Raw genomic sequence first — 13571 nt, 5'->3', positions numbered from 1 at the left:
CCATGTAACACATCCCCAGAACATAACAAATCCTCTGCCGTAATTAAAGAATACCTGCACTTTCACTTTGAAGTGCTCCTGCTCCGTCAGCTGTTTTTGGCTCTTTCTGGAATCTGAAAACGTCTCTGTATAGTGCTATATGGGGCTGTCTTCAGCTGCCGTAAGGAGTTTGAAATGGCCGATGGAACACGAGCACTCCAAAGTAAAAGTGCAGGTACGCTTTAACTGTTGGCACAATATACTCCCCTGGCCTCCTGCTCACCCAGGTACCCCTGTCTGATATGAAGATGGAGCAGTGTGATTCGTCAGTCCATAGAACGTTTTTTCATTGCTCAACTGTCCAATGATGACGCTCCTTGTACCATTGTAGAGCGGCTGATGCGTTGCACTTTGTGATGGACGGCTTGTGTGCAGCGGTATAACCCTTATATCCCATAGTGTGCAGTTCCCGCCACAAACTATGGCTGACACTTCCAAGGGTCTGCGTATGTAGCATAGTTTAGGACATGTAACATGCTAATAAGACACAATCCATTCCACTGATAGGGTCCAAATACTTTTGGTAGGATAGTGTATGTATTTGAGTGTGTGATTGTACCCAGGCTTCTGTCCTGGGGGTCCGATCATTCCAGAGCATTAGAATTTCTGTGTAAAAGAAAAAAATCTATAAAGTCTATAATTACAATTCCTAATATTATTCCATTTGTTTCAGCCTCCTCCTCCTGGTATTAACTACATTGTGCTGCTCACCTGTGCTGTCTGCTTCGCTACATACTCCGTGGCTACCATTATCGTCCATAAACTGGACTTGCTGGATGTCAGTAAGGCCGGAGTTATTCCCTTCTGTGGGAAAACTGGATTTTTTAAATATGAGGTTCTGGTGAAGACAGGATGGGGCCGCGGATCTGGTAAGTGCGCCTCCATGTGGCTGTCATGACTCTGTCATCTTTCACCCCAGTCCTCACTGTCTGCCATCCTCTGCCCAGGTACCACCGCTCACGTTGGCATCAGTCTGTACGGAGTGGACAGTAAAAGTGGTCACAGGCATCTGGATGGAGAAAATACCTTCCACAGGAACAGCGTGGACATCTTCCAGATAGCAACAGAGAAGAGTTTGGGAAATGTGTGGAAAATCCGTCTGTGGCATGATAATAAAGGTAAAAGATGATGCATGGCCTCTCTGGTCCTCCATATGTCCTCCACCTTTATACAGGTGTCTGGGGGAACACTGAGGGTAGAAGAGTTAGCGCCCATCAGTGGCCACATTCAGTCCTCCAGCGCAGCATCCACTGACTAGTAATAGCGGTTGGCAGCTATGATTCCCCTCCCTAACATAAGACACGTACTGCGCCACAGTCACTGCGTTATCCTAAACCCCTGCGTATGTTAAATGACCATCCAGTAGTAATATCCTCCTCCTTTGTTTAGACATCTGTATAAAGCTAATTTGCAGAAAGATAGATTTCTATGTATTTGAGGCCGTTCAAATATTTATCAACAATCAATTTTGGGCCTCGCTTTGCTCATTTAGCCAAGGTAATTGTCATTAGAGACGCTCGCAGCCATTTGAATCAACCATAATCGTTTTATGTAAATGAGCCTGCAGTTAATTGGTTATAGTTTGTAGATGAACACTGCCATCTGCTGGTAGAAGTGGAAACTGACGTGTTATTACATGTAAAGCGCAATCTATCACGTTTATAAGTACTTTGCTGAAAAGTAGGAAATCGAGTGTGAAGGAAACATGAGACACAATCATACGGATTACCTTTCCAGGGCTCTGTTTGGAAATCAAAACCGCTTTGGCCCTGCTCGGAGATATCTGTTACTGACAGGTTTCAGAGCGGGGATTTTTATCAATTTTTAGTTGTCTTATACTGTTACTATCTGTGCAAAATATACAATGAATGGCCGCTTTATTAGAGACCCCCATGTAGTGGCGCGTTGGACCTCCTTTGGCCTTCAGAATCGCAGCAAGTCATCATAGCATAGATTCCAGTAAGTGATGAAATCTTTCTGCAGGAGTATCGGCCCCTGCGGACAGGAAGCCTCTTGGCGGTGCTGACATGTTCTAGTCAGCTGACAGGAAGGGTTCACTGATTCATCTGGATTCATCTGACCAGGAGATGTTTTTCCGCTGCTCAGTGATATACGTTTTGCGCTCTTTTTTTCCTTGGAGTTTCACCTTTCTGTTTCTCTTACACACAATTGCGCTAGAACTGGTTGTCTGCCCGCCTATGCTAAGGAGTGGCAGTTTGTGTGTTCGGGCATTCTAGAGCACCAGTGTTGTATTCAGTTCTCTTGACTGTGCAGCACCTATTTGACAGAACTGACATCCTCTTCTGGCCCCTTTTGTTAAAGAGTCTTCACACTGAGAAAACCCTACGCGGTTGGCAGTGACATCCTGGCCCCTGTAGTCTAGAACCGATGACTGGACCTCATTGGAAGTCGCTCCGATCGCTGGATTTTCCCATCTAATGTGGATTCACAGTGAAACTGATCGACGGAAAACTTGTCACCTGATTTTATGCTGCACTCCGGGGTCACGGGGAGAATTTCCAAATAATGAAGCGCCAATTGTGAAAGGACTGGGGTCTCTATTAAAGGGGGCATTCAGTGACATCTTCAGCACAAATACACCCTCCATACTTGGGGTCTCCCCCATACTGTTTTCTTTAAATGTTATGAGAGTAAGTGGTGTAGTGAACTGTGCTGCCCATTAGCAGCTTATGCAAAATGATCACTCAAACTGTCATTCAAACTATTGTTACAGTATACTACCCTTGATACGCCAGCCCGGGTGCCCTAGATCTCCCCTACACCCCCCCGTCCCTGTCTACTTGCCTCCACTCCTGGCTAACCCCAGGCGGGCAACTGGGTGGCGATCCCTACTCTCACTAGCGACCGAAAAAGGGACGCTGGTGTACCTGGATGCAAAGGGTAGAATACTTACAGAAAAGGCAGATGTAAATAACAAACACGAACCATACTAAGCAGAACTGAGGCAGATGGAAAAACCTGGCGGATAATAGCAAAGTATAGCAGACAAGATGACAGAAGCAGGAGACCAGCCGAGGCAGACTAGCTAGCACACTGAGGGAAACCAATAACTGGCAGTGATTGCCAGTCTCGGCCTGACCTTTAAACAAAAGGCTCCGCCCCGGGGCGGAGAGAGGGAGACAGACAACTCCCAGCAAAACATAATAAAAGGGAGCTCGTGTACGCAGCTGCACTCGCAGGTGTGCACACGCACAGCGCCGCGCGCCAACAGCACCACGCCGGCCAGGCACCTGCGCCCCTGGCAGCCGGACAACAAGGCGGGGGGCGCGCCACGACCGTGGGACCCGGCACACTGCCGCGGGAGGACCAGCAACCGCCGCATGGTAACAACTATCTTTTGAACGAATTTTGAGCGATCATCTTTGTGTGTAAATGGGGCTTAATTGTACTTATCTCAATCACTTATCTCTCTCATGCTATTTTACTGTAACAAGGAGAAAAGATAGCAGCCGCATCTCCCTCCTCCCTCTCTTTTCTGAACTGTTTTACAATAGGTGGCTAGGTCCCCACACGGACTGATTTCCAGCGGAATGCCTGCCTCCAAACCTGCATCATTTGAGAGAGGGTGAATTCTGCAGCAGAGACGGCGATAAAATTGACATGCCGCGGAATTGAAGTCCATGCCGCAAGTCAATTTCTGCACGAGTTTTGTACGGATTATTTCCGCAGCTTGTGGACGAGATTTTCAAAATCTTGCTCACTTTACTACTACTGTAAATGCCGCGGAATTCGGCTCTGTGTGAACCCCACCTAAAGGTTTGTGAATATGTACAGAGAAGTTGCTGGATGGAGAGGAAGATGTCACTATATCCTCATCGGATGTATTATAGTGTTTCATATATTCACATATACCTTGTGACGGTACTATTAGTTAGTCTGAGTAGAGGGCTGATGAACGGGACGATGGACATCCAATCAAATACTCAAATTTCATTGATTCTCTTTGGACAGGACTCAGCCCCTCTTGGTACGTGCAGCACGTCATCATCAAGGACCTGCAGCGCAGTAAGAATTACTTCTTTCTGGTCAATGACTGGTTGTCTGTGGGGCAGGAGGAGAGCAGTCGGCGGGTGGAGAAGGAAATCTTTGCTGCCAGTGAGTGTTTCTCATGATATTCATAAATTCTATAGGATTTTAGCCATGTTCCTCAATACAAACCTGTGTATCCTATATTGTTCAGGTGAGACAGAACTGAAGAGATTCTCCCGCATCTTCATGGCTGAACTCCAGCGAGGAGTTTCTGAGAAACATGTCTGGCTGTCTATGTGGGACCGACCTCCCCGCAGTCGCTTCACCCGTGTCCAGAGAGCCACCTGCTGCGCTCTTCTTATATTCCTCTTCCTGTGCGCCAACGCTGTGTGGTACGGCGTGGTGGGAGATAAGAATCATGGGTAAATCAATACTGTATACACATATATACTACAGCTCTTAATGGCTTGATGTGGAAGCAGTGTATTCCTACAGAGCAATACTTCTACATTCTATATTATCCTCCAGAGCTGCACTCACTGTTCTGCGAATGGAGTCACTGTGTACATACATTACTTATCCTGTTTGAACTACTCTGGACTGTGAATTATAAGTCAGTGGGGCAGGTTTATGAAACTGTCTAAAAGAAAAACCTATGTTTGTCGCCCATAGCAACCAATCACAGAGTAGCTTTCACTCCTCGTAGTGCTCTGGTAAAATGAAAGCTGTTTTGTGATTGGTTGCTATGGGCACCAAACAGTTTTTCTGTTAGACACTTTCTTAAATATTCTGCATTGAGAGCTAAATTAGAGCTTGTTCCTCCAGGTACAGAGCGGTGTCGGAGGTTGTTCCCCTCAGCGTGGATTCGGTGGCGGTGGGACTTGTGACTAGCGTCTTGGTGTACCCCGTCTACCTGATTGTTCTCTACCTGTTCAGACGGGCCCGCAGTAAGGTGAGCCTCATACTGGCTGTAGAGACCACAACGCTCCGTGCCTTACAGGTTTCACACCACGTCTGTGTCTTATCGCCCCTTAGACCTGTGTCCGACCGTCTCTCACGCACTTTGAAGAGCAGTCCCGGGAAATTGATCATTACTTGGACACCGTGATGGAGAGCTCGTTCATGGCGGGGAACCACGGAGAGGTGAGGAAGTAATGGCGCTCTAGATCCGATTTCTAATTCTCCCTGTTTATGGATTACATTATCCTCAATTCTTCATCATTTTCATACCACTCAACATTTCATCCCATAGGCTTTCTCCGACCAGACCAAAACCGAAATTCCCGTGGAAGACACAAAGAGGTGAGATATTGAGATCCGCTGTATATACTGTGTAATCCCAATTATCAAACAAACATCCAATAATCCAGAATATCAGATGCTGGAAATAAACGACTTCTCCTGCATCACAGATTGACTCCTGACTATTGTCGTTTTTCAGATTTATGAATCATTGAGAGAATGACACTATTAAGTTAACCCTTTAACTACTGGGCATTTTTTGGAGTTTCATTTCCTCTTTTTTCTTCATCCCCGGGTTCCCTGAGCAATCATTTTTTTATTTTTCCATCAACATAGTCATTTGAGGACTTGGTTTTGGCGGGACAAGTTGTATTTTTTAATGGTACCATTTAATGCACCATATAAGGTTTTGGAAAACTTTTGCTTTTTTTCCCCATTTCACCGCACTTAAAAATGTTTAAATGTATTCTTATTTGAAGGGTTTTGCTTTTGCAGCGTTCATGGTGCAGTAATAAACGACGAGTTAAAATCGTTATATATTTTGTGTTTTAGGGCTCTCTCATGCAAGCGTATTTTGCAGCACACTGCGCGCGTATCTCGCACCTGGGAGCACGCAGCAAGTACGCAATGACATGCGTGCTGACAATCCCTATGCACTATCTTGGCATGTATTCGCGCTTAATTCGCGCCAAAACAGTGCATACCGCAATCTAATTTGTACGCGCGTTTCGTACACTGTGTGAGAGGCACAACTGAAAGTCAGAGTGAGATTGGTAATACATATTATGCACTCAGAACTGTGCGAGTAATAGGCGGTAGCACATGCTCATCTAAGAGAGCCCTTACTACTTTTTAAATGAAAAATGCCTTTTGTCATCGTATTCAGAACTCTTTTCCTGTTTTATGGTTCTGTAGCTCCCATTTTTGGGTAGCCATGGTTTTTTGCCAGCTTTTTATTTAATCATTACTGGGTGACTGCGTCAGCGTAAGAACACAACTCTGGCATCATGTTTGTCTTTTTTTTTTACAGTGTTCACTGTGTGATATAAATAATGCAACATTTAGATAATCTGGGCTTTCTTAGACACGGTGATGCCAGTTATATTTGCTTGAATGTTGCTTTTTTGAATGTTTAATATATATATATATTTAATTTTACTAATTCTATTTTACTTAAATTTTCCATTATTTTAGTTCCTGTAGGGGACTTAAACATGCAATTGTTTGATTGCTTCTACAGTATACTGCAATACTTCTGTATTGCAGTACATTGTTTTTTCCACATTCCCGTATTAAGCTCTGCCACAAGCAGGTCTTAATGGGGTTAAAAACAGGGCAACCTTTACAAGGTCAAGAGCTGCTATGTCAACCATTGGCAAACCGAGGGACTGGTGGTAAGCCAGAGTGGGGACACCACCCAGCGATTGACAGTTTCTATGCCGCAGTCAGATCGCTGATGTAAGCCATGATCATAGCTAGCTCATACTGTCTCTCCAGGCTTCTTTATACACACCTTGCACTTTTAACCCCTCCAAAGTCTTTCAGAGTGACTTTAGAAACATAGGTTTGTGGAGCAATGGCTTTCATCCAGGCAGTGATGGTGATCTAGTCTATATATTAATGATTGTATTGTGTATGACCCCCTCGGCTTCTGCCTCTGTACAGCTTCATCCAGTGGAATATGAATGACGGTATGCTCAGCTGGCCAGACCTCCTCAGTGATCCTTCCATCATGGGCAACACCATTCAAAAGTTGGAGAGACATCGAACCAGTTGTAATGTTGGGTTAGATGCCAGCTGCCACCCAAGCGAGGATGACAGCGTGGTGTTAGGGCTGCCGCAGTCCTTACCTCGGCAGTTCTTAGCGTCAGGTAAGAGGGCTGGGCTTTGGCATTGCCAGAGATTTCTGATATTTGCCAACAGTTTCTGAGAGGGTTTGAAAGTGGTTTTGGGTACTTCACTTGTTTTGGAAACTAGAGCAGTCTCGTGACTTCTGAGATATTCCATCGAGGGTGTCAAGAACACACTTGGATAGATTTCTCCTATTGAAGCAATACAAGACCAGGTAAATAGCAGTCAGCGTTCTCCACAATGTTCTTCTCTATAGACGAGCTAAGACATTTCTGATGCATACCGCCAACAGTCCTAGTTTTTATGAGGTTGCACTGCTGAAAGGGTTTAGGTACAGTGCTGCGCAAAAGTTTTAGGCAGGTGAGGAAAAACGTAAAAGTTGGTCACACCAATCATTGATGTGATTTAGATTTCTCTTTTGTTCAGTTACCTTGAATGTAGTTCTATGAAAAAATAAAAACAATCACAGAAAACATATATTTACTGACTAAGGAATGCATATAGATGCATCCTCTCACCATGCAAGTAGCAGACTACCAGATAAGAGAGCTAATTGCACCTGTGTGGGACACCGATGAGACAGCCACTCACACTGCCTCTTGATTTAGAGGGGAGTGGCTGCTTGGTGTATACTCCCACACAGAGTGGATACAAAGTAGCAGACCATTCTGATACATGTAGTTCACCAGGTCTGCATGATGAGAGGATGCAGCTATCTGCCCTCCTTAGTAAGTATATGGCCGTTTTCTGTGATTGTTTTTATGTTTCTATATTTCCCCTTCTGTGACGTGTGAAAAAAAATAAACTATTAACATTTCTATTTTTGAAAAAATTCTTATTTTGCATTTATTCCACATCTGTCTAAGAGTTAATGCACATGGGCAGAAATTCTGCGGCAAGATTTCCCGCAGAATTTCCGCCCGTGCACGCTGGCATAGGATTGCATTGGTTTATGCAATCCTATCCAGAGAGCCACGATTTGACCGCGTGAAAACTTGCGTGGTAAACAAACCGCGGCATGACCTATTTCTGTGCGAGCCTGCACAAAAACGTCACCGCTGACATGCCGGCTCTGCCAGCCGGCACATCGCAGGGCAGAGAGAAAACACCGGAAGGGGTGAGCCGCGGGTCACTGCAGGGGCACGGGTCGCATTGGGATCCAACCCCTGCCGTCTGCATTTACCCTAAAACCTTTGCACAGTACTGTGTATTTTTATAAAAGGGGCATTTCTGGCATGTAGGGTGTATCCGGGCAGAACACGGTGGGTCTTACAAATGTCCTGTGATTTTTTAATTTAAATTATTATATATTGAGGAAGTCATGTGTTTACTCTGATGTTTTACATAGATGGAGCCAGCAGCATGTCACTTCCACAAAATCTTAGAAGGATCTCCCGGACCGAGACAGACTTGCTGTCAGACTTGTAAGTAGATGTATAAAGTTTTGTATGATATATCAGCCAATGTGTCTTTAAAGGATGAAATAGCTGATTGGGATGAGATGTTAATTTTAAGCAGGGTTGTCGGCCTTCCTTGGGGAGTTGCATATTGTGATGTCACTATTCTGGCATGCAGACAGTAAAGTAATAAAGATCTATAAAAAATGCAGTTTTTGCCCCCTTTAAATACATTTAGTTAGGCTTCTCCCCCATAAGTTAAAACAAAGCTGCTATGATTGGTTAAATTTGCTGGCTGTATACTGTGGTCAGTTCTAGTTGTGTTTCCAGGTAGCTGATTGGCTGCAAATAGCTCAGCTGTGTTATTGGTGATTCTAGATCTGCTGGGATTTCCTGCTGTGATTGAGGTAGATAGAGCTGCTTTATTCAGTGTCTGGGCACAGAGCTGTTTCCCTAGTGCTGCTGAATACTTTACTCTGAAACACTAATAAATTAACCAGTATGTGACAGTTTCACTTTACTTTGACAGATCAAACCCATTTGGAGATAAGACAGAAACTATAATGTTGGAGAAATTGAATGACAAAGGGCAGACGTTATCCGGGTCTGCCAGGGATGTGACCAAATCCGTCAAGTCCAACAGGACAGGTAACTCATAAATACAATTTACAGGTTAAATATAAATGATAGGGATTCTATATAATGCCAATGTATAATACTGTATACAGATTATACATAGCACTCTATAATAACACAGTATACAGTGAGCTCCCTCTAGTGGTGGCTGCAGGTAGACAGAATGCTATCGTGTGAGCAGAGGATTTCAAGCTCTTTATCAGAAAAATGGAGGTCAAACCACCGTACAACCTGGTGTTAATATTTTTCCCTCTTTCCCCTCTCTGAACAGTCATCACAGATGCTTTCCAGAGAAGTAGGCAGATGCTGCCATCTTGGTGCACGCGTGTGGCTCACGTGCTCAGCTGCTTCCTCCTTGTTTCCTGTTTTGCTGTTTCGGTATGGATTGGGGTGGGCTTCACATCCAGCGTGGGTCTTATGTGGCTCATCTCTGGAATATTCAGCTTCCTCTGCTCGTTCTTTGTCTTGGAGCCTTTGAAGGTAATTACTCCATTATGTCTTTTTAAACGTCCTCCATTAGGACGGTGGATGCCAATTGCCGAAAGCTACTCCTCTAGTATGTTCAGCAATGTCTCCAAGCACACCTTTCACTTTCTCTCTAACTCAGGTACTCCTGGAGGCCATATACTTTGCACTTATAGTGAAACGATTGTACCCAGAAGAAGAGGACACTCTGGTAGAGTGCCCCCTGGTGGAGCAGGTTTCTGAGAGGATCACCAAAGTCCGACCACCGCAGGGATTTGCCCTGTTCCAGGCCAGAGAGGAAGCACGCAAGGTCAAAATGCTGCATAAGATGCTTAAGGTAAAATATTCAATATTCATAACTGCCCTTGTTTTTAAGGTCAGTGAATTGAAACATTGTTTACATCCAGAGGCTGAAAACCTGTAGAGACCTTTTCCTTTTCACAGCTGAGCGTTTGCTGCAATTGTATGCAGTCTGGACCCGGTAAACACAGCAGCAGCACAAATCTCTGCTCTGATAGTTTGTTACAATGTATCAGCCTGGGGTCCAGACTCAGAGCTTTGTATTGACAGGTTATAATGGTAGGAAACCCTCAACTATGAGAAGTATTAGGTCTGTGCAAGATTTCAGCATTTGGACTAAAACAAGAACTGGAAAACCCTTTTAGGCTGGGTTCACACAGGGCAGATTCCCGGCGGAAATTGCGCGGTTTGGCCGCAGCAAAAACCACGAGATTTCCGCCGGGAGAACCGCCGCGGAAGAACCCGCGGCGGCTTTGAAGCGGCCCGGCCGCTCGCTCTTCCGCTGCGGCCGGCGCTCCCATAGAGGAAAGTGCGGCCGCAGCGGAAAGAAAAAATAAATAGACATGCTGCATATTGTAAAGCCGCGGCTGCGGCCGCAGCAGCCACGGTCCCTGCCTGACTTACCGCAGCGGATTGGCCATCCCGTGTGGACGAGATTTCTGAGAAATTTCGTCCACATGGCTGGCCAATCCCGAGATTAGCGGCCGCAGGCGGATTTGCCGCGGCGAAATTCCGCGTGGAATTTCAGTGGCAAATCCGCCCTGTGTGAACCCAGCCTTAGGGTATGATCACACGTGGCAGATTTTGGTGCAGATTTTTTGCTGTGGAAACATTCGCCAAATTTACTATGTGAATGAACCCTAAATTTTCTTTTTGTGCGTCAATGCAGAACTTGATGGTTTATACGCTCTTCTTACTGGTTGTCCTTCTGACCAACTATGGAGATACCTCCGTGAATCACAGGGCGTACCTGCTGCAGCGCTCCGTCCGACAGGAGATGGGAAGCCACAAATTCATGCAGATTAAGAGGTACAGTAGAGACCGGACATCATAGAGTCAGGGAGCATTCCCACAGCATTATTGTACACGCTGTGTGACTACATCTGGGGCTTCCCCGACAGCTGCTGACGGAATCCCCGAACAGAAACAAAAAGGGACCATTCTCTACTATTGTAACGTGGACACTTTGGTGTCTGTTTTACAAGGTTCCAGTTTGTTTCCACTTTATTTGGAGTACGGAATAATGTGGTTGTCTGCGCTATTGTGTACTCCAAATGTGTCGGAAACAATTAGAAACCGTATTACGATAGAAGTGGTCCCTTTTGTTTCCATTTGGGGATTCCGTCACAGCGCTGTCTTCAGCAGCTTTCACAGAACCGCCAAGCGGAGTCTCGCCACCTCTGCAATAACGCTGTGGGAACGCTCCCTGTCACTGAATGTACAAATAACATTCGATTAGCCATATATAAGGCTATATTAACCCATCATGTCCTCCACAGGTCAGACGAGTTCTGGGCCTGGGCATCTGATGTGCTGCTGCCCTTCCTACACAACAATCAGCGAGGGAGCTACAGCAGCTTGTTGGGGTCGGCTCAGTTACGCCAGATTCGATTAAAGGAAGGTGCGGGCCCATCATCATGTAATTCATATAGGCATATAATGTTATAATGAATCCTGTCTGACAGTCTGGTTTCCAAGGATACACACATCAGTCATTTTAACCCTTTCCAATCCACTGTCTGACCTCTGAAGACATTATGATTTAAGGCTATACAGCTCCGATGTTGGAAGACGTCCGTCGGGGTTCTCTTACTGTATATTGCCAGCCTCTCTGCTGTCGGAGCCTATCCAATGTGTCACCTCATGCAGTACTGGCTCTAGCCAGCATATAGCGCCATTGTATAACGGCAGAAAAAGAGTAAGCCCCTTAGGAAAATCAGAATACAAATTGGATTGGAAAGGGTTAATGTGGTTGTTAGGCAGCACTGCCCTAGCAACCAGTCTGTCTAGACCAAGGCAGAAATGCCATTAAACTGAGGGCATTAAATGGCCGTGGAGACCTGGTGGGACTGTCAAAAATTACACAATCAACATCTGAAACCTGAAGGGGGTAAGCCGGCCCACTTAAAAGGGTTGTTTAGAAATTCAACAAAATGGCCACCACCTAACAGGACGGAGTAGTGTGGTGTTAGGCCCCACCACCTTTCTTCGCTGATCTACAAATGCATTCTACCATCCAGGGTCGGACTGGGACTAAAACGCAGCCCTGACACACAAGCCCCACCAGCCCACATACTGAATCAGTCCTCTTTATGGAAACATAGTAATGCACTATCCTTGCTGTCGCACATTGTTTTACTCCGTCATGCCGTTTGCTAATTTCGAAGGTTTTTCTCCCCTTTATCATTTTCACAAATGTGCTGGAAACAACAATATATTAATAAGAGGCTTATTAGTGCTGTTTCCAGTACGTTTGGGAAAATAATGATGAGGTGGCGAACCCCTTTACATATGTAAACCATACCATCAACAGCAACGGAAGGTAATAGTGGAACATACAAGCACCCTATCACTACCATCCAATAATACTGCCATACAGTGAATACACTGCGGATATTTACATACTGCTACTGAACAAAACCGTATATAAAGGCCAGTCTTATACAAGGCCTTAATAATAACGCCACACCATGACCGCTACCATTACCACCACTATACAAAGACCAATATTACTTCCATACTAGTACTACATAGGCACTCTGCAGACTGTATAAGTGATTGTAGTAATGTTATATTTAGTGACTCGCAGGTGACGTTCTCTCTGATTGGAATTGCTAACTTTTCCCTTTTTTACCATCCATTCCAGACCACCATGATGACCTCTTTTAGCCATGACTTCTCTCTGCAACGTTTGCAGCATAGACATTTTCTTTTCTTTACTTTTCAAGCACTCCAAAAACCTTTTACCAACTTACACAAAGTCTCCACCCTACTGCTATCCCTAATTCTCTGCCTGTTCACAGTCCTCATAGGAAGGTGATCAGTACTGGTGTAAAGGGAAATTAACAGCCAATCACATCCGATCTTTTTTTCAAGGCACTTTTAATAATTAAGGAAGCAATTTGATTGCTATTTACATCTACTCTGGTTGTCGATTACATTAGTACAGCCCTATGAGTGCAACGTGTAGAATATAGGTGGAGGCCGTTGCCTCATTGGCTTGTCCATATTGGAGGGGTCTGCTTGGTCTCATTAGGGAGTATGGATCATCCTCAGGCTTAACTACTATCTCTTTCAGCAGCTTGTGACGTCCACTCATTGTCCATCCATGGGACCTGTTCAGAAGTGTTTGATGACATCACTTATGACATTGGTTGGACTAATACATCTGACATGTCCTCCTGGGGTTGGGCGTATTCTCCACCAGATCATACAGGGTAGGTACCACCATACAGCCGTGAAGTGACTGGCACCTTATATCAACCTGTGAGTTACCACATGTCTGTTCTTCTTTGGCTTCAGGGCCTGGTATTGGGGTTTCCTCTCCTTCTATGACAGCGCCGGTTACATTCAACAGCTCGGTGGCGGCTTGGAGGAGAATCAAGCCATCTTAGATAACCTCCAGCAAGATCACTGGATCAACAACCTGTA

At 45.1% G+C, this 13571-nt stretch overlaps 1 protein-coding gene across 2 annotated transcripts in view; it reads left to right on the top strand.

The window, feature by feature from the left end:
• Nucleotides 1-13571, top strand: part of PKD1 (polycystin 1, transient receptor potential channel interacting) — a 131629-nt gene that overhangs the window by 103245 nt on the left and 14813 nt on the right. Inside the window, exons 25-40 of one of the 2 annotated variants that reach the window (XM_066576567.1) lie at nucleotides 713-908; nucleotides 987-1157; nucleotides 4012-4155; nucleotides 4241-4451; nucleotides 4855-4981; nucleotides 5065-5172; nucleotides 5282-5331; nucleotides 6937-7142; nucleotides 8471-8546; nucleotides 9049-9167; nucleotides 9427-9635; nucleotides 9763-9957; nucleotides 10810-10949; nucleotides 11420-11541; nucleotides 13222-13357; nucleotides 13443-13568. In XM_066576567.1, the coding sequence (XP_066432664.1) occupies nucleotides 713-908; nucleotides 987-1157; nucleotides 4012-4155; nucleotides 4241-4451; nucleotides 4855-4981; nucleotides 5065-5172; nucleotides 5282-5331; nucleotides 6937-7142; nucleotides 8471-8546; nucleotides 9049-9167; nucleotides 9427-9635; nucleotides 9763-9957; nucleotides 10810-10949; nucleotides 11420-11541; nucleotides 13222-13357; nucleotides 13443-13568 (2336 nt within the window). Of the gene's footprint in view, nucleotides 1-712; nucleotides 909-986; nucleotides 1158-4011; nucleotides 4156-4240; nucleotides 4452-4854; nucleotides 4982-5064; nucleotides 5173-5281; nucleotides 5332-6936; nucleotides 7143-8470; nucleotides 8547-9048; nucleotides 9168-9426; nucleotides 9636-9762; nucleotides 9958-10809; nucleotides 10950-11419; nucleotides 11542-13218; nucleotides 13358-13442; nucleotides 13569-13571 lie in introns of both variants that reach the window. The other variant, XM_066576566.1, reaches the window with a different exon arrangement.

Source organism: Eleutherodactylus coqui, chromosome 8, assembly GCF_035609145.1.
Source record: "Eleutherodactylus coqui strain aEleCoq1 chromosome 8, aEleCoq1.hap1, whole genome shotgun sequence".
Lineage (NCBI taxonomy): Eukaryota > Metazoa > Chordata > Amphibia > Anura > Eleutherodactylidae > Eleutherodactylus > Eleutherodactylus coqui.
Note: the sequence above shows the minus strand (reverse complement) of the source record. Positions and strands in the feature narration are given on the sequence as shown.